The sequence below is a fragment of the Amphiura filiformis genome, chromosome 8, assembly GCF_039555335.1.
Source record: "Amphiura filiformis chromosome 8, Afil_fr2py, whole genome shotgun sequence".
Taxonomy (NCBI): domain Eukaryota; kingdom Metazoa; phylum Echinodermata; class Ophiuroidea; order Amphilepidida; family Amphiuridae; genus Amphiura; species Amphiura filiformis.
The window spans coordinates 26,930,389-26,951,809 of record NC_092635.1 but is presented as its reverse complement, the minus strand read 5'-3'; the positions used below and the strand labels follow the sequence as shown (position 1 = coordinate 26,951,809).

General features: G+C 37.3%; 1 protein-coding gene across 1 annotated transcript; it reads right to left on the bottom strand.

The window, feature by feature from the left end:
- Positions 1-759: 759 nt before the first annotated feature.
- LOC140158884 (coiled-coil domain-containing protein 112-like) lies at positions 760-21,406 on the bottom strand. Its single transcript, XM_072182145.1, is given in 15 exon segments — positions 760-2,950; positions 3,699-3,814; positions 5,022-5,165; positions 5,168-5,226; positions 5,229-5,268; positions 5,616-5,711; positions 6,537-6,677; positions 8,428-8,577; positions 9,442-9,528; positions 10,032-10,218; positions 11,029-11,104; positions 11,966-12,055; positions 12,933-13,054; positions 13,868-14,043; positions 21,171-21,406. Coding segments are annotated over 15 exon segments (1,539 nt in total). The 5' UTR covers positions 21,195-21,406; the 3' UTR covers positions 760-2,919.
- Between the last annotated feature and the right edge of the window lie 15 nt (positions 21,407-21,421).

Genomic DNA, 21,421 nt, shown 5'->3' with positions numbered 1-21,421 from the left:
TCCGTTTTAGCTGATAAAATGTGGGTTTTTCAAGTTCTTTCCCGATTTAATTAAATATCAAGTTATGAATGGATTTCGCTCAAACTTCTCAAGGGGCTGTGGATTTACCCAATGTTCACGTAATATAAGTTACAAAAACGAAAACTGTCGCATTCTCCTGTGAGATTCGATGAATGTGCAAAATGTGACCGCTTTAAACTTTAACAACCATAATGTAAATGTTCAATTTCTCGGTATAATGACGATTTAGGTACGCCATAACTCAATAAATACAGCATCTATAGGTAAGCAAATATGATCATCGTAAAAAGCATGATCGACTCAAGAAACGGTTTTCTCATTTTTTATATTTTGGTCTATTTCCGATTTTAGGCATCATTTTGTGCAAATAGGCGTTTTTGAATTTTAAAAGTTCATTTTGATGCCTTATATGGTCAATATCTCAAAAAATAAGGCCAATATCAAAAAATAAAAAAAACGTTTTTGGAATGGAGCCTCAAGATTGAGCTAAAAACAAAATAAAATATTTTGGAAAGAGTGTTTTTTTTGTTATGATGTACCTAACAAATATTGCCAAAAACTCACTTTTTGTGATTTTCTTCAAAATTGTTGTTTTTACCCCAAATCTGTATTTATATTAAGATTTATTGATGTCTTGCCGTCATAAAAATGTATACTTTTATATGTTTTGCGCGAATAATTACAAAGTTATTGCACTTTTACTACATGCATGTCTGAGAGTACACAGCCACCTTAACATGTGAAAAATTTTAAAGAAAAAATATGGTAAAATTATCCCGGGAAAATTATGGGGGAAAACCTGTTGAATTCTGCACCTTAAAGGTAAATTTTTAGCAATAGTTAATGACATCATTGAGGTATTTTAATTGTATCCAAAATTTGAAGCATTAGAAATGAAATAATTTAAGAAAGAAATTTAAGAAAGAAATTAACTTACATTTATCAAAAATGGTAAAAAATAAAAAGTTGATTTAAACACAGATATTAAATCAGTGATTTTTACTAGTTTTTACAGACAAAGTCCTTTTTTGCATATTTATTGGGCATGTTGCACCCCTCCCCCTGATGACTACGGGCCTAATTGTATGTGAATTTATGTTGCACTTATCAGATTAGTCAATGTGATACAGAAACATCACAGGGCATATGTGACCTTATGTAGTCCACTCAGGCATATAATGTAACTTTGCTATCAAATCAGTTATAAACATAGGGTTTGGACTGATAGAAAGGGAATTTCTTACTTCATATTATTATTAACCTGATAATAACTCGATTTTGAAAAAATATGACTTTAGCCTGAGTGGACTGGATCAGGTCAAATACATAATACCATTCTTGTTCTACAATGTCAAAATATTAAGGGACCACTTAAAACAATACCCTGTTAGCAAAATTGGACTAAATATCAAGAAAATTATCTTATTGCTAATTCAAGACACTGTAGACTCCAGTATGATTATACCTTGGTTCACTTGAAGTTTGGTAGTGACATTGATGCATATTTTGCTGGTAGCAGCATCAAATTGTGTGCAAAGGTAACAATTATTGTGCATACCATATGCACACACATACATGTACAAACATTGATGTCACTACTGAACTTGAGATGAACCAAGTTTAGCCCCCAAATTTCACAAAATAGCCCCAGTGAAAAATATTTGTCAATGGCAAAATAAGCACATGAGCTACTTTTTGTAGAACAATATATAACATGCTCATTTTTTTTTTGCTTACAGAAAATTGTATTGATTTCTACATGACATATGTTTTACACCAAGAGTTTTTACCCCAATGAAAATGGATCATGACATCTTGAGTAAACTTCATTGAGACTTCCTCTGTGGAATGGGACCGGGACTCGCCATTCAAAGCCGCCACATCACACTTGTCCATGGGTAATGATCATTTTGACACAGCCTTATATGGCACTGTGACAGGGTCTTAGCTAGCCACCCGTCTGGCCATCAATTTAGACGGGGAGTTTCCTTTGAGTACAGATGCTATATTATAAATTGTATGTTTTGAGAAGCTAATTGACCATTATAGTAGACCCAATTTGTAGAACAAGGCCATATCAGCACCTATTTGAACTCTTTGAACTCCCACCCAATAGGCTATAGATGTCTGGTAAAGTTCAAATTAGGACAGGCAATTTTATTCAACTGACGGGCAACCTTCAATTCCTAGCTAAGACCCTGCACTGTGAGCCAGTGAATAAAATTGTGGTATCAGATCCCAGTATACTGTCACCTATTAATTGAATAAGACTATTACTGGCACAGAATAAAAACCAGAGAACCCAGACTCCCTATACACTGCCATGTACAGTAGCGCCGCCATTCAGCTATGGGGAGAAAATCAAGGGTATTCGGGTCCTTACGTTTAGGTATTGTGTGCAAGTGCATCTCTCGATCGCATTTTGAGCGAAACCGAACAACCCTTGCTCCAGGCGTATATCAAGTTGGGGGTCTAGTCCGGGTTCTCTGGTTTTAATTTCACCTTCCCTGTACTCCCCGTAGCAAAACATACTGTGAACGGATTGAAAACTTTTATGTGATCCCACACATACAATATACAAATGAAAACTGATTTTGAGTCACTTTGCTTGATCATGCCACATGTGATGATGATGTTGTTGATGAATAAAACAATTATGCAATCTTTCATGGTATCTCCTTTAAAGAGTTAAAACCAGAGAAGATGGTTAAAATAATACTGCCAATTGATAACAGAACATCCTTCTTTCACATTCTGTATACCAGAATGAACTTGAATAATATGAGATGAGATGTCCAGCAAATCATCATTAGTAATTTAACATGATATGAAGTTGTCATGTTAGTTACCATCGCAGCTGAAGATTGCAGCATTTCAGTTGAAGAAAATGTGAAGAAGTCAAAGTCCTGTTCTCCATGAAGGAACAGCCCTGGAAATGAAAACAAAAATCAGATTTTAGATGGGTCTTGCCAACATATTATTGGCATCTATTAAAATAATCAAAAACTGCCAAAGTATAATTAGACAGAAATCAACAAAAGATAATTACAAAGTAGCTCTTATGTAAACTGAGCCATATATACCACTGACCCTGTCTTTGAATCTTTATTAATGTAAAAATAAATATATTAAGAGACAATGTTTCATATGTACGTTTCATGCACGTATCTATGCTGAGTCTCTCAATGTGTGCATACACTAGCATTCGGAACACAGGCTTATCATTTGAAGAGGAGCCTGATTGAAATGTGCTATGACCTCAGTGAATGCACTTGGCCAAATGCCTAGTTCACCAAATGCCCTATAAGTACTTCTTAGCACCAAAATCATGCCAAATAGTTTACACGTTATCAGGCTGTCATACCTTGGTCAACAGAAACAATATTTAAAATATGTGCAAAAGCTGGGTTTACAGCAGGGTACTTTAATTGTAATATTAATGTGATATTGTACTTTCCAAATTGTTGAGTTGTCTTCCATGCATCGAGCGTATACTCAGAAGTGTAAAGCAATCACACTGACTGGCTGCCGGCTGATCAAAAGATGTCAACAAGATATGACTCAATGGTCATCAATCACATAGAAGGGACGGAGATGTGCTCTTCTATGTGCTCAATGATCACCATTGCCCATAACTCTGAACAATTAGGAAATTTACTTTAGATTAGACATCTCACCTTCTTGGCATATTAATTACAGGCCCACTGCTAGATGCGTCATCTTTTTTCCGCTCTTTCCATCCTTCTGTTAATCTGTACAATCTACTTGGATCTCTTTCTACTTGTACTTCCACCTGAAATAAGAAAGAACTTAATGGATTTAATCCCATGGCACTAATGTCTTTCTTACAGAGTCCCTGATTGGTTAATTACATGAATTAATTATCTGAATATTGTGAGTAACCAATCAAAACCCTTTAAAGCTCCTGATGTTTTTAGGGCAATGCTTGAGAGTTCTACCCAACACTGAATCTTTCATCTACCATCTGTGAATGTCAGCTCCACTCTACACCCAACTCATTTATGGTCTACCAAGCAACTGTGCATTCCATAAGTGACAGACACAAGAAGATATACATGTGCCTTTATAGTACTGGACCATAGTGTAGCTTTCAATATGCCCATGTCTTTGTTTTCTATTGTGGCAGAGTCGCATGTTGAATGTTCTATACTAGGTTTCAAATTTCAGATGCAGGTCAAAAGGTTCACTTGAACACAACCGTTCAGAATCAGTTCCCCAGCTTGTAGGTGTAAAATCTGAAAAGTGCACATAAGTTTTTCTGTTGCCAACCATAACACAGCATTACCTTCAGCTTCATGCAAGCATGCTCAGAGTTAATGAATATAGACAGGGATTTTTACCAGCGTTTTGAAAGCAGAAACAGACAATGCGTTCACATAAACTGGTAGCTCATTGTAGAGCCACTTGAAACAATATCATGAATCTTGGTAACCAGACTGACACCTCCAGTTAGTCAGTGTTATATGGATCTATCCTTCAAGTAAAATTGAATACCTGGTGGAAGAAGACCGTAAGTCCACTTGGCCCCTCAACATGTATACACTAAAGTTGCGTATAATTTCGTATAGTTTGGTAATGTTTATACATGTTCAGGGGCCAAAACAAATCTTTCACAACCTTTCATGATGTTTTCACCCTGGAACATGTATTAAACATTCTAAAAGAAACTATATGTAACTTTAGCGTATACATGTTGAGGGGCCAAGTGGACTTACGGTCTTCTTGCGCTCAGGTCTTCAATTAGCCTATTGTCAAGACTTCATTGAGGAATTACAATGTAGATAGCTTTATTCCATAAGCTGTATAATCCATGTCTTGACATCCACCTGTCCCCAAATTAATGCTACTTCTGCATTTCTGTCTTTTGCTTGTTTTGTCTGTCTGGAAGAGCATTTTGTGACATGTTGTGACATGCAGTTTGAGGGCACACATTGTGGAAATCCCTAACCATCTCATACCAAAGTTTACCTGTTACCTACCTTTCCTTTTAATCTCTGCAGTCTTTTAGCCTGTTCCTTCCTAGCCTCCTCTTTTGCCTGTTCTCTAGCCTTCTTTTCCTGCTTCTTGCGTTGATCCCTCTCTTAGTATCTTGACACCTTCTGTCTTCTCGCCTGCTTCTTCTCTCTTCTAATTCAACTTCTTGTCGACTTAATGCTTCCATCTGCTGAAACTCTTCGTCCTCTTTTTAAGTTTAGCATATTCTATTGCTTTAGCTTTTACTTGCATCTGAAAAAGATATAAATAATGTATATTACATCCAATGCTGTTTCAAGTTATACATCGTACCTTGACCTACCTTGACCTAAGCCGTCCAAACCATTTTGGGAATGTGTGATGGCTTCTGGGGATGGATCTTTTTCCATTGATTCCTAGAGAATGCAAAGTGCTTCAAAATTGTGTTTAAAAACTTTCCTTTCTAATTCATGATATTGTCACTGCATTTGTTTTGCTTTATTTGATCATAAGTTTATCTTTGGGTTGTTCTAGGTTGTTTCCCGAGTAGGTTGATCAATCCATCCATTTGATTTCTATAATTTTTATACTTAGCGAGGCTTTTCCTCCAATCCACTAACCTTTCTTTGCATCTCCTTTTCATACTCTCTTGCTTTCCTAGCCTCTTCCTGTTCCCTTCTCTCCTCCTCTTGTGCTTTTTCTAATTCCTTTTGTACCTGTTGAGTAAAATTCACAAAAATAAAACCCTCTTAAAAAGTAACACTTATATTATTATATTACAAAGCATACAAAAGTCCAAAGAAGTTAATGAGGTGACACAATAGCTGGAAAAGATAATACAAACTTTTTTTTTTTAATCTTTCAGCCTAATATTTCTGTCACTGGAAAACATATGGCTTTCCACTGATACCAAAATCTCCATTTTGGTGGAAAAAACTTGGGGATTGTTGAATGGACCATTTGCCTTTAAAATGATCTTAAACCCACATATAACTGAGAGAGCAAGCACAAACAACATACTAAATATGCAAAACTCCCAACAACCCTAAAAGGTGACATCCACCCTTCCTATGAACATATTTTTGTCTGAAATCAAAAGGTAATGCGTCATTGTGTTGATTATTAATTAAATACTGTATTTATATAAACTAATTGCTTGTTAGCAACTTAACTATTGCTTCAATACATTGCTTTTAATTAATATTAACTTCTGTCATTATATGAAATTGTATGTGTAAATTGTTATTCAGGACCCCTTGGAGGCCCATACCAGTTATTGAAGGGGCTACCCTGGTTAAAGAAAGATTAAATACATAAATAAACAAATGAATAAATAAATAAATGAATGGGAAGCTGTGAAACTCAGTGTAGCGAATTAGAAATCAGAAACTACTGTATTAATAATGTGTAACAACATTGCCCTCCTTCGGGATTGAGCTCTTTTCTCACAGTAGTTTTTTGTGATAACTTTGATATGTATTAAATAAATAAACAAATAAATAAATGAAGGGGTGGATATACTTGTTTCTAATGTACCATACCTTCCATGCAGATAACCTCTCATATCTTTCTTGTTTTTCTTTTTCTAGTTGTCTAGCTTTAGCCTCAGCTTTCTTCTCCCTCAGCCTGGCTTCTTCCTCTGCAGTTTGTTCAGCTTGCTCTAATGATGAACCTTTCTCAACCTGATGAAGGGGTTAAAAATTACAGTACATATCCATCAAGTTTTGTTATAACTTAACTTTTACACCAAGGTTGGTCAACCATTTTAAATTTAAACTATTTATATCATTCTGGGCTAGTCATGCCACTTATAAAGCTGGCAAGTAAGTTGTACATATAAACCACAAAAGCATGTGGCCCAATACCTGTACTTCTGGTATCATCACGACTAGAGGACGTATCTAGACTGATGCCCTCAGATGTCAACATTCTGGGTTGATGTCTGAGAAACGTCCAGTAAATGTTGTGTCGGACTCACTACTGAATCTGGAGGAATGATTCTGCACAGTAGTGTCCAACTGAACCTTTTCACCACATTTGTTTTTGCCCATATACTTTTAGAACATTAGAACATTCAAAGAGCGATCTTGTCACAATTGTACCAGGACCAAAGTATAAACATTAGAGCATTTTCTTGATCTTGGCACTTTACTTTTTGGAATGTCATCACTAACCAGCATCACACAATAAATATCCAAAGTTGGTGGATGATGAAGGATTCAGTCTAGGACCTTCCAGGTATGACATGGGCACTAAATATGGGCTATTCCTGTTGAAATTTATACATACACCTCTTATAGAAGACATGACCTTATACATTGATCAGCTCGTAATCGACGGGCCTTATATTATAACATCCCGGATTAATATTAATATATTTTATTTTGAGAATTGCCTTGTGACATCTCGCCAGAAGCATCACAAAGTATTAATTGAAGACCTATACTTTGTCTACTTTATTTAACACACACAATATAGACCAGACAGATCAACTTCATCACTCCTAACGTGGGTCTACTTTTTGGCGTAGTGGTAAAAGCCTAACAATTTACGAGCTGATCAAAGTGTAGCCTCCCACACAGGGGGTGTGGAATGTGGATTTCCAATGGTGTCTCCAATTCAGGTAACTAAATTTGAAATTCACATTCCCTGTGTGGTCATGTCTTCCATAAGGGGGTGCAGGGGATGATTTAAGTACTACCCAACACCCCACTAGAGCAGTGTGAGTAACATGACACCACTGCTCAGCTATACTGTGTAGAAGTGCATGGTTAAATTTGAATATAGCTATATTTACATTAAAAACACTGTGAATATGCTGGTCGATTTCACATTTTATGTTACCTACAGAAGGTGTGAATTATCCTTTATACACGCATCACTTTTGTTCTGAAATCGACCATGTAATAATGACACACACACAATTTTAAAACAACATTTTTGCACAGAATTTAATGGGATTTGAAAAGTAAAGGGGCAGTTGAAATTCTGGTGATAACACTTTTACAGTGCATGATGGGAAGTCCTTAAATCATCCTTTGAGATGTATGGATTTTAAAAATAGCCAAAAGAGATATTAGATGGTGAGATGGGTAGGAGTACAGATAAATCAAACTGGATACAAAATACATACCGTAAAAACTTGATAGTTAGCATATGACTATGTGCTTACTATCAAGCGCTTTCGAAAACAAGAAATTGTATTAAAGTCCATCAATGCTTTACCAACTGAGCTAATGGGGTTGAGACACACATTTGCAGGTTAACTTGTTTGTATATAACTATGTGTATCAATGATTTGCTCAAAACCCTTTACACTTTTGTGGATGGGGCTTTTCATGTTTTCATGTTTTAAAAGTGCTCGATAGTAAGCACATATGCTAACTATCGTGTTTTTATGGTATCACTGTAGAATCAAGTTAAATAGTTTACCTCTTTAATGGCTCTCCATTTCATTATAGCATCTTTTTTCTTTTCTTGTAGTGAGGTATATTCTTGGTACCATGCTTCATGAGCATTGACATCTGTAATGGTTCTACCCGGTAAGGAATTAGTTGCTTCATCTAGAAATGTTGCCTTGCCCTGTAAAAACAATACAATGCTGATTGGATAAATGTTGGTGAGGTTTGGACTGGGTTTCAGAGAAGAACTGCAGTCCCTTGCTCAGATTCACGCGAGCGCCCTGTTAATGAGCGATATACGCAGAGCTTTGTGTTCACTTCAAGGGCGCTGATCTGCGCCGACCAACGATTTGACGCACAATCGGCCAATCAGATTATCAGTCTGTTGCTATGATAGTCAGACGAATGATTCAGCCAATCAGAACCCCACTTCCGTGTTTATGCTTTACACGCTCTCACAATGTAAACAAGTGCTGTTCTTCTCTGACAAAACGGTAAGCAATGATATCCATGTCTTATTCTGTGTATTACTCACCACTGACCAAGAGGATAGGGGTAAGCACCTTGTCCCCTGTTCCACATACTAGAAAAACTTGCTTTGTTATCATCCTTTAGGCCAGATTTGTCCCAATAAAGTCAACTAAACTGGATGATTCTACAATTACCACACCCAGTTCTTTATCTTGATCACGACCAGTGTGGTAAACCACTGCATTTTTTTAAACTGAGAATTTGGTGCCTGATGACACTGTGAAAATCGCCCAAAGCAAAACATAAAACGGTTAAATTTGCAATAAAATTGATAAATAACAAAAATGCCCAATATTAAGTGGAAAATTAAAGATTGCATTAAAAAAAATTGAATCATAAAAACAAAATGAGACAAACAAAGAGCATGCTGTCAAAGAAATATAAAATCGCCTACATTCCCTCCATTCAAACTTATAAACCTTGTGTCCTAGCATAAGGCCTTATTGCCCCTCATAATTTGCCGTTTTTGATGCAAATGTGGTGTGCACTAAAATAATTTCTACCAATATCATACCTTATGTTTATTTCTGATGCGTAAGAAGGTGCCGTGATCATACTCATCCCATCCACCTCTAGGGCCTCCCGTTTGTTCGACAAACCTCTGAAAGAAACATCACACATAATAAGTCACTGAGTAAAAGCCCAAAAGAACAAAGTAAAAATGTCATTACTGAACAGATTAAATGGAGAAATACAATACCTTTGTTGCTTTCTATCAAGAAAAATGAAAGCTGGAAAAATATGATAACTATAATCATATTGAACTTTAAATATTCAATTTAAAGAGCCTATGATAACCATATCTCAAGGTAAAAGTGCACACAGTCAGATTTAAACAAAATACAGTGTTAATAATGTTTAACAGTTTTGTGCTGGTTACTTGGACCCTGCAGCATCAATATGTTGTGCACTTGGGCAAAACACTTTACCTCACTTGCCTCACCCACCCAGGTGTAATGGGGAGGTGTTAGAGAATAGTTACAATATAATGTGCTGAAAGGAGCTGCACTACGGTTGTGCCCCTTATTGAAATGAAATGATTCTGATGTATCTCAGTGGCAGCTGTAAATCACAAACATTTATTTTATTATTTGTATATATTACCTCAAAAGCAGCCACATCAGGAGGTAGATCAGCCATTATGTTTCTTGCTGATGATGCCGTCGGCTTAGATTTGGTTGCCTTTGTTTCAATGCTAATGGGTGGTGCTTGTGCCCATGAGTCGATTCGTTTCTCTAGTGTGTTGATCTCTTGGTTGAGAATGTGTTCTTCTTTCATCAGCTCCTCGTAACTTTGGAAAAATTTGAAAATAAACTCAGATGGTTTAATGATAAACTTTTAAAGGGTTATATTTTTGTATATCAAGCATAATTCAGACGTTTAACAGCTGAAATTCCGGGAGATAACACCAAAGAACCAGTGGCGTAGCTAGGGCTTGTGGCGCCCAGGGCTAAGCATACATAATGTTGCCCCGATTCCTTAAAAAAGCGCACGCAGAGCGCGCAAAAATGTGCACAAATTGGGCCTACCACTATTAATTTTGGTTATATTGAAGTTGAATATCGGTCTTAAATTTGACTTTCATCGCTTGGAAGGGCCGGCGCAGAATTGATGCTGAATTGGTCATTTCGGAGCCCCCTATAAAGGCGGCGCCCAGTTGAAATCAATACACCCCTATGGAAGACATAACCTTAATATTTTACACAGGGAGTGAGAATTTCAAATGGAGTTACCAGTTACCTCAATGGGAGACTCCATTTGAAATCTATATACACCCCTATCCCCTATGGAAGACATGACCATAATGTCTTACACAGGAAATGAGAATTTCAAATGGGGTTACCTCAATGGGTGACTCCATTTGAAATGTACACCCCCTATGTGGGTGATATATCTTCTACAGGGGGTGTATAGATTAAACCGGAATAGCCCATGGTCATGTCACATTGTCTTAGGTGCCTTGGGTTATTTTTGTCCCTGCACTTTATGACAGCCTGTACATACAAGAAACAAATGATTCATATTATAACAAAACATGAAAAATGCTGATCTGTTGATCATGACAGAATATCCAAGTAAGAACAAGGATTGTACTACTCACATTTGTCTTTGTTGAGTTTTAAATTCATTTAATTGACTTTCAATATCCTCCATCAGTTCTTTTAGTTTCTCAACAACTGTACAAATGGAAAAGGTAAAATATATTCAATAAGTATGATAGTTTTCCAAGCTGCATCAAGATCTTTTGAACATGCACATAAATGTTCAAAAAAAACCATACCAGAGCATCTGGTCGACTAGTTAGATAAGTGAGGTATTAGCATGATACTCTTAACCAATAGAGCCACCAACTGGCCTGGGATCTGGCCAGATTTGAACCGATATTGATATACCGTAAAAACTTGATAGATAGCACATGTGCTTACTATCGAGCACTTTTTAAAACATGAAATTGTACCAAAGTCTGGCGCTTTACCAACTGAGCTAATGGGATTGAGACACACATTTGCAGGTTTACTTGTTCATATATAACTATGTGTATCGATGCTTTGCTCAAAACCCTTTACACTTTTGTGGATGGGGCTCTTCATGTTTGCAACTTTTAAAAGCGCTTGATAGTATATGCTAACTATCAAGTTTTTTCAATACCAAATGACCAAAAATTTGACCCGTATTTACAGCACATCCCTGTTTGGTCATTTGTACTGATGAGTACCCTCTCCCCTGTTTGTTATGGTTCATTACACTCTTCTTGAAAGATATACCCCATTAACACAGAGAGTATAGTCAACTTCAATTCTGAATTCGACTTTACGCCTTCACATGCTACAAATAACCATTATAAACTTGACTTCTAAATTGCACGCTCATTTACACTGCAAAAGTTTGTTGAGTTTGAATTTGACAAAAGTTGCTCTGGGTCGTCATTAGAGGTCAACTTCTGAAGTTGAGTTCAAAAGTTTACACACAAATGAAGTTGAGTTGATATTTGACTGAAGACGACTTCAGGCTATGTCGGTCTTGGAAGGTTTACTTACATTCTGGTGTTGGCTTCACATTCTGTAATTCCCTTTGAAAGTGCTTCACGTTACTGTGCATTTTTCCAAGTTGTTGTTTTAACTTTGTTTCTAAAAATTAAATGAAAAAACAAAACATCAGTTGTATACCAGATGATTTCAGTGTGATTCACAGAATTAAAACCAGAGAACCAGGACTCGACCGCCATCTTGATACAGACATGGAGCAAAAATTGGGGTATTCGGTTTCCCTCGGAATGCGCTCGAGGCATTCGTTGTCATGCAAGCGCGACATGGATGATGGGCGCATTTCAGATGAGACGCAGAATTGTTTCGTTCGTCTCTGCGCACCTTGGCAAGGACCACAAATACCCCCAATTTTCTCCCCATAGCTGACGGCGCGATTGTATGTGGCGGTATAGGGAGTCCCGGTTCTCCTTCTCTAATTCTGTGGTGTGATTACAACAAACCTTGAAATAAGCAGGCGCTGGGAGCAAATTTGCTCTCTAGAGTAAAGCCACCAATAAATGCTCCTGGTCTTTGTACAATTCACATGAAACATCAGCAATGTTCTAAAACAAATTGATCCTGGCTCCAGTTTTGCACTTGATGCAGTAAGCTGTATTGGATATGCAGAAAAGGATATACTATTTGAAAATTGCTCCTGTTACTTCAGAAATTGCTCCTAGTTCTTGTACAATACCAGTGAACAACCTTCATAAAAGTGAACCAAAAAACTCTTGGTTCCAGTACGCTTATTTCAAGGCTTGGATTACAATGCACTTGCATTACACAACTAAAATTATCACTACGAGGAGTGTGATATCAGGTTTCTACTGTATACTTTACCATATACATATTAAGGAGTGTGATTATAGCATACTTAATTTTTTAATATGGTCCATTAAACTTTTGGTGTTTTGGAAGTTGACAAAATCTTTGCTTTGATTATAGTTTAAATATGTAGAGGCTGGTTCTGACAACTTACTTTCTTGCTTCCTTTCAGACAGTAATTTGAGCTCATGTTCCTCCAGGACACAAAACTCCTTCCTAAAATCACTGCGTTTGTTGTACAAATGGGTGCTTTTTTCCCGATCTAGGTTGGTAATTCTACAAACAAAAGTAACATTAATACAATGAAAAGCACCATCTACAACAGTCCCCAGATCACATACATTACATAACCAGGCACATGATGGTTGTAGCTAGCTACGAAATGGAGGCTGGTTTGAAAGTTATTATGCTGATTGCTAGTTTAAAAATAACATTCCTAGCATGCAAGTATTGCATTCTATTTCTATAATCAGTTAATGCTGCTGTTGACCCTTGAAGTTGCATCTTTCACAGAATTGAGCTTATTTTGATATTTATGTAATTTTTTTGTACAGGTGAAAAAAAATCCAGATTTGCAAACCCCAACTGCATATTTTGATGGATTTTATTTCACTATTTCACTTTGCCATTTTTGAAACCTCTTGATGCAGCGGGACAAACAACGTATCACATCATGTAGTATACCTGGTACACATCATTGTGCGCAACACACAATGGAAGAACTTCTATCAAAGGAACCTCACAGTTGAAATGGCTTTGCTTTTAAATATTGGTTCATACATGTAGATAAAATGAACAAACAATACACTTGAATGTTTTACCATGTCTTTTCCCACAAGCATGGAAGTTTATTCACAAATTATAACTAAAATATCAGTAAAACATACAGTACTTTATATCTGTTGCTTCATAAGTACCCATTTCAAAATTACACTTTTTTATCCTTTATCAGGCATTTATGTAGAACTATTCTCCTCGCTTGCCCACCACTCTCCTTAACAGCTCAAGCACTCGAAATTTCCAGCTCGTCTGGAAAAGTCTAAAACACAAAGCCTGTATTACCCATTCTAATTATCTAATATAACATACTTCTTTTGCAACTGATCAATTTCTCTTAATATTTCCATCTTCTTAGCTTGGTCTGTCTTTCTTTTCCATGCCCAGCCTTCCTTAGCATCACCACCAGCTTTAGCCTTTGGTGAGTCAAGTCGTTCTTTTTTCCTGGCTCCAGGGTGATTGGGTTTTGCTTGGTTTCCAGTCATGTTCTACAAAAGTTATGAGAAATTATAAGAACATAAGGAACAGAACAAACAGCTTTGTCTTAATAATCTTGAAAAAAAAATTGAACTCAAGTGCATAGTATAAATCATAGTCAAATGTGTTTCTGTTACCATGCATATGGGGATATATTGTGGAAGTTTACATAGTAAAAATACATAAAACCTCCGATATTGGAATTCTTTATGTATACTAAAAGTACGGTAATGCTTTGTCTTAGGAGACTATGGAAGAAAATCAAGTGTGAACAATATGCTTCAAACCTTAAATTGGAACACTTTGGAGCAGAGACGTGAAAAGCAACGTTTATGTGCTTTTCACAACGTTTATGTGCTTTTCACAAAATAATTCATGGTGGATTTGAGCTTGAATTGAATAGATACACCACCAAGAAAGTTGACAGACCAAGACGGACGCACAACCAACAATACCAGAGCAACTCTAATTTCATCACAACAAGCCAGTTCGCTACATCATTTTTCCCCTTACAATTTCATCTTGGAACCAATTACCCCAATCCACTGTAGACATCAAAACAACTGAACCCTTTAAACAAGCTATTTCAGAAGTGGACCAGACCTCAAAGACGACGACCAGAAGTAAACATTAGCATCCCACACTCTCGTCAGCCCTGTGTTACACTTCCACAAGGAGGTATACGGGGAGAATTTCTACAAGGTACAAGGTATGAAGTTTAGCATGTTTAAACAATTATTACAACATCAGTTTTGATGCGCAAATCCTCCAATATCGGAGATTTGCGACCGGTGCAAAACGATTTTGGAGTTTTTGCGCACGCTGTGGTGGTTTATTAACTATAATAGTTACTGTCGTCCGGGCTGTCGTCCATGCGCAAAACCTCCAAAAACGGAGTTTCTGCACACGTTATACGCAGAATCTCCGGTTTTGGAGGTTTTGCCCTCGGGCGCAGAACCTCCGGAAATGGATTAACTTCATAACTCGATGGTGAGTGACAATTCATATTAATCATCAACATCGTGACAGAGTTCAAGGTTATTGCCGCTTGACAAAAAAAGTTTTGCCGGCAAAAATGGCAAAAACTAAAAAAGTGATTTATAGTTCAGTTTTTTCATCTCAAAACAAATTATTACAAAAATAATTTCCTGAGTGTAACAAGGCCAGATTTTGCAATTATAAGTAACATATTAATAAATTAAAGGCATGCGTTTTCATTGCTCAAGAGCATTTAACCGAAATGTGGCATACATCAAATTCAAAACTTTTTCATTTAAGGACTTGATGAGACAAAAAGTATGTTGAATGATTCATTAAAAGTTTTGTGTTACTGTTTATGAGCTTTCTGTGTTACTTTTTAATATCTAAGTGACTATAAGTGGGTTTTTGCCAGTTTTTGCCATTTTTGCCGGTTTAAACCAGGCAAAAACTGGCAAAAACAGGTTTTTGCCAGTTTTTGCCACCCTTGCTGGCAAAAACTGAACCCTGCATCATGACATGCAATTGCAACATCCAAAAAGGCAAAAGAAAATCATGCGTACTCAGTACTGTAAGTAACTTTGCCTTTGGCTTCTAGTATTTCATGTATTTGGCTTCATGTTAATAACATGAATTGATAATTGCACAGGCCCCACAGCCAGCACAGCTACAGACTAGTCTAGGCATGATCACAAAATTTCAAGTAGGTTTTTTCACATGGAAATTATTTTGTTTAAAAAGGTGATAATTTAACTTAAAAAAATGAGGGGTCAACCATGTCTGTAGCTCAAATATCAACAAAGTTATGGGCAAATGTCTGTTTTTAAAAATTTTCATTTTTCTGCGGCCATCATTGACAATGCCTTACAATGACTTACTGTACAAAAGAGCCAGTAATGTATCATTTTTCACCACGATGATCCGTTTTACACAAAGGCGATTTTATTTTATGAAATCTAACTATCACTGCATGATGACTTCTGTATCAAGGATAAAGTAGGTATGCTAGGTGAATTCAAATTTGCCATCAAACTGCATCATTTTACATATCAAATTAAAGCCCTTGAGTAAAGAAAGCCAAAACTGAAAACATTTTTGTCATAGCACTTTCCGTAACAAAGTTACATCTGGTCAAAGATTGACTTTCATCAAAAAGATTCTGCTAGCAAAATGCTCCAAAACGGCATTTAGGGGTGTTTCTAGATCTTAGTCTCATGGCGATAGCAGCTTTTTTTTTAATGGAACTGCTATCAAAATCCTCTAAAATTCCATATGCGACTTGATTATCACCATAAAAATCATATATTTGGGTCAAGTGAAGTATAGAAAACATATTTATGTAGGTTTCCTTCACCGACCTATTCTCGAAAAAAATTCAAATTTCTATGTAAATATGCATTGTGTTTGGGCCCCGGTCTCGGCAAATTTCGCTGACTAGTAAATGTGTTAACTAAGGTTTGCCTGGGCTGGGATACTATAAAGGACCAGCACTTTTTAGACTACGTCTCCAAGTTTCTGGTGTCCAAATTTCAAAATTTTGTATTTTCCTATGGGGATTACACAGTTAAGCCATTTACTGTGGTCGCAACTTTTTGAGGTTTTTGAGTTGAACGTCGCCCTCTATAATAAGCAATGTGGACTAGTCTACTACAGTCACACTAATGCACTTATCAAGTCTTTCCCGGCCCTGGGGGACCCGGGACATAGCGGGGAACATGCTGGGACATAGCCGGGGATGTACACAAAATCATTGCCCATGAGGCGGGAAGTTAGCCGGGACTTGGCGGGGATGTACAGTAGATCGTCCCCGCTATGCCGGGCCAATCATTCATGTTAGTGTGGGCTTTTGCAGGGGTGTACAATTTTTTTCCCCGCACTGCCGAGACATAGCTGGGACTTTCATGAAGAAGTCACACCATTAAAAAACATCAGTATGTATACCAAGAACGGCCGATTTTGCATACTCATCTGTAATGCTCTATTTTCACCATTGTGGCGCTACAAAGGAAACTGAGGAGTGGGGTAATTACTTGTTTTAAGTAACCAATATTATATTAAAACTAGTCCGAATAATCAGACCCAGAACAAAATATTAATTTCTGACATGATCGTGTACTGGGTCTGAACTGTTTCCATATGAAATCTTGATGGCAAATTGGACAATAGAAGCACATGGTTCTACGTGACAGCTTTTTAATCCCTATTCATGTTACGTGAATCACGCTATTGTGGACCATCCTTCTGATACTTGAGTGTTTGGACAAGCGGAGCGGTCTTTTGTCTACCTCTCTGTTTGTAAACAAACCAGGAGGTCGAAATAAATCCTCCTCGCCGAATCACGAAAGTCAGCGTAATAAACGGCACTATATTAAAACCAATTTCGTGCATCTATAAATGAAAGTCTACTTTTTTTTAAACACTTTATTTTGTTTAAATCCTTATGCGTCTGCATGTAAATTAAGGCTCAAACATGTTGATGTCTTTAAAATTATCGGCATGCACTATTAAATCGGCCGTGTCGTATACGATCACTGCTATCCAAATAATCCAATCAATCTTTTTTTATTAGGCCTATATTATGTCGTTCATTCAATAATCGACACAGGTATATCGCGCTGCAAACTTTAGCACGTGCTATTAAAGTCGTTGACCCCTCTCCCACTACTGACAAAATGCAATATTATTGCCCTAAAAAGTTGAATTAACTTTGAAATTGAACTTTTCTTCTTCTTTTTATCTATGCCCGTATACCGTATATTAAACTCTGCAAGATAGGCCAGGGCATAGCCGGGATTGTACATTGTTTTAACGCAAGTCCCGGCCCATGGGGTCAGGGATTGTGCCGGGATTGTCACACTGTAGCCCGGCTAGCGGGGGCCGAGTCATAGCGGGGGATGTACAGAAAATTTATGCCCGTAGGCGGGACTTTAACGGGTCAGTGCCGGGATGTCACGCTGGCAAAATGTACTTCCCGGCTAAGTCCCGCTTAGTCCCGGGTCCCCCAGGGCCGGGGAAAGACTTGATAAGTGCATAACAGCATCAAAATCTATTCATCTCAGTTTCAGTTTCAGTTTCGGTTGTCGTCGGTAGGGTAGACAAATTGTCCACATTTCGCCAACTTCATTAGATTATATTGACTTGACGCGCTTACAGGACTAACTTGAGAACTTCTAACAATTGTTCAGTTTTTGTTTAAAAATCTCTAATGTAGATGCTGCTGTGACTTCCCCGGGCAGCTTGTTCCAGTCTGGGATTGTTTGGTTGAAGTATGAAAACTTGTTGATATTGAGTCTGGTGTGTTGCCTTTGATATTTATGAAGATGGCTTCCCCTGGTTCTGGTGATTTGTGAAGGAATCAGATAATCCTCGCTCTTGACCCCGACCAGTCCATTTGAAATTTTATACATCATTGTAAGTCTGTCATTCTTTCTTCTTTTTTCTAATGTTTCCCAGTTCAATTTAGTTAACATATCTGTGACACTGCTGTATCTGCTAAAGTTCGCTACAAAATCTGGCTGCTCTCCTCTGCACCATTTCGATTCTGTGCTTATGTATTTGGGTATGGGGTCCCAAACAATACTGGCATATTCAATATAGGTCGCACCAGCATATTATATGTGCAAGTTTTCACGTCGGTTGTACAGAACCAAAAATTCCTCCTGAGAAAGCCGGCACCTTGTTCGCCTTATTAATTGTGTTTTTGATGTGGACACTCAAGTCATTTTATTATCAATTTCAACCCCTAAATATGGATTGGAATCTACCTCTTGCAGAGTCTCGCCACAAAAAGTAAATGAGTGCGTTGGGGCTCCTTTTTATAGGAAATTAGCATGGTGTTACATTTCGCTGGATTGAATGACATCAGCCATTTATCCTGCCAGTCTTGGAGTTTAACAAGGTCTTCTTGGAGAGTTGCGACATGGGTGTTGTCCCTCCCAGCAGTGTAAACTAAGCAATCGTCGTGAAAAAGTCTCACCGAGCTTGACAGGTTATTTGGCAAGTCATTTATATACAGCAAAAATAGGAGCGGCCCTAAGACCGTTCCCTGCGGCACACCTGAAAGCACTTTCTCTGGCGATGATTTTTCTCCATCACAAACAACTTGCTGGTTGCGTATAGTGAGAAAGTTGTTGAGCCAAGCGAGGAGTGAACGTCTAATACCATAAGTGTGAAGTTTGGACAAAAGCCTCTCATGCGGCACCTTATCAAAGGCTTTTGAAAAGTCTAATATTGCGAGATGGGTAGTGAGCCCTTTTTCCAGGTTTGAGGTTAAATCATGAGCCGTTAGTAAAAGCTGGGTAACTGTTGAGCGTTTGGCCCTAAAGCCATGCTGTTGGTCAACTAGGATGTTCAATTTCTCCAGGTGCTTCATTATGCAGTGTGTGCGAATGAATTATATGTTCAAGGATCTTGCAAACAATGCTTGTCAAAGACACCGGCCGGTAATTTTCAGGCTTGCTTTTGTCTCCTTTTTAAAGATCCCAACTATGTTAGCTTAGCGCCACTGCTTGGTAAAATTCCTTCATCCAGCGAACATTGAAAAAGCTCAGTTAGAATTGGAGCAAGTTCATCTGCGGCTAGCTTAAGAAACCAAGATGGCAGTTGGTCTGGGCCAGGAGCTTTGTTTGGAGACAAAGTTTTCAGCTGTTTAAGCACGCCATCCGAACTTACTAGCAGGCGAGGTATTTCATCATAGTTCTCACAATCAAGCTTGGGGACATTGTCAGTTTTTTCTTGAGTAAAAACACTAGCAAATTGATGGTCAAGGGCTTCTGCTTTGCCCTTAGCATCACTGATGACACAGTTGTCGACTTTGAGATCAGAGATTCCAACTTCCTCACTTTTAGTTTTTTAATAAAGCGACCAGAAGGCTTTTGGATTTTCCTTGATGTTATCCGACAAGTGATCAGCAATGTACTCCTTTTGCCTTTTGCAAACTTCTGCGAGTGGTTTTTTGGATCACTTTGAATCTTTCCCAGTCTTTCTCCGATCTAGATGCCTTTGCTTTATTGTAAAGCCTCTGCTTACAGCGGGTTAATCTTCTGTGTTTCCTGCTGAACCAAGGTAAATCATGCCGGGTAGAGCTCATTTTAGATGGTACGCGTCTGTCCATAATGGCTTTGATTTCATTTTCAAGAGAGTCCCATTTTTCCTGCACAGTGTTAGGGACAGGCACATCTGAGCGAGGGCGCTATTTATTTTACTTGATAATAAAGCCCTATGTAAATCTGTGCCATTTTGTGCCACTGAAAACACCATTTTTGGAGAAAATGATGAATAAAACCAAAATTAATCTGTTTCAGATGCTCTAGTTTGCATTGACAACAGATTCAATGCTTTAGGAAGCAGAATGCAACATTGACTTCACTTTTGAATATTTTTTCTATGAGATATGCCTTGGTGAAAATCACCGTTTTGGTCAAAAAAGGGGTCAAAAAGGGGCATTTTTGGGAAAAATTCTATTTTGACCCAAAATTCATCTTCTGACAAAAGGGAAACATGGTTTGACAAAAACTTTCATCCTTTTCACATAACAATTCCAGTTTACTTATTTGCTGGGAGAAAGCACTTTTTTATTATCGCTTGGGAAAAATCATTGTTTTTGCCTAAAATGGGCCCAAAATGGCCGAAAAATGGCAAAATTTGACCAAAATTAGCACAAAAATCACTTTTTTACCACCTTAAATTTGAATTTTCATACAAAATTTCACAGATGTGTTGAAAATGATAACATAATATTCAACAAAAATTAGATTAAATTACAGTGAAAACAAAAAATTGACAGGGGGGCACAAAAATTATCAAGTCCCCCCATGCACTCTTCTTCTTCTTCTTCTTCGTCTTCTTCCTTATAAGTGCCTCCAAAGTGTCATAACTTCACTTAGCAATACAGTAGAAGATTGGTTTTGGTGTCAAATTGTTTCTGAGAAGTTCTCTCTTCCAATAAACAACAATTCATGTTAATAGAATTAATTTGAAATTTTTATGCCTGTCCCTACAGTGTTGCATCTATCTTGCTTAGAATCTGACATGGAAATGGCATAGTCACATAATCAGTAACGCTTATACAAATAAATCATATAAACTTAGTTGTAATGTTTACAATCCGACAAGAAATATACAAAATCATGAAATAAAAATAAGCAACCAGTAAGCTTACCTGTCGCTTTTCAGCAGCCGACATTTTGATTCGTGTGTTTCAGCATTCCCCGACTCATTACTCCACTAAAAATTTTCAAACATGGACAGCTTAAATTCACAAAATAGACCACTTTACTGAAAATTAAAATATTTATTCATACTTTTGGTAGAAAAGTATACATAAAATCTGCAAAAATATACTCTTAAAGCTCAAACAATCTAAATTTTATTCACAAACATTTGAGTGAAAGAGGATGACCTAGCCTTTCC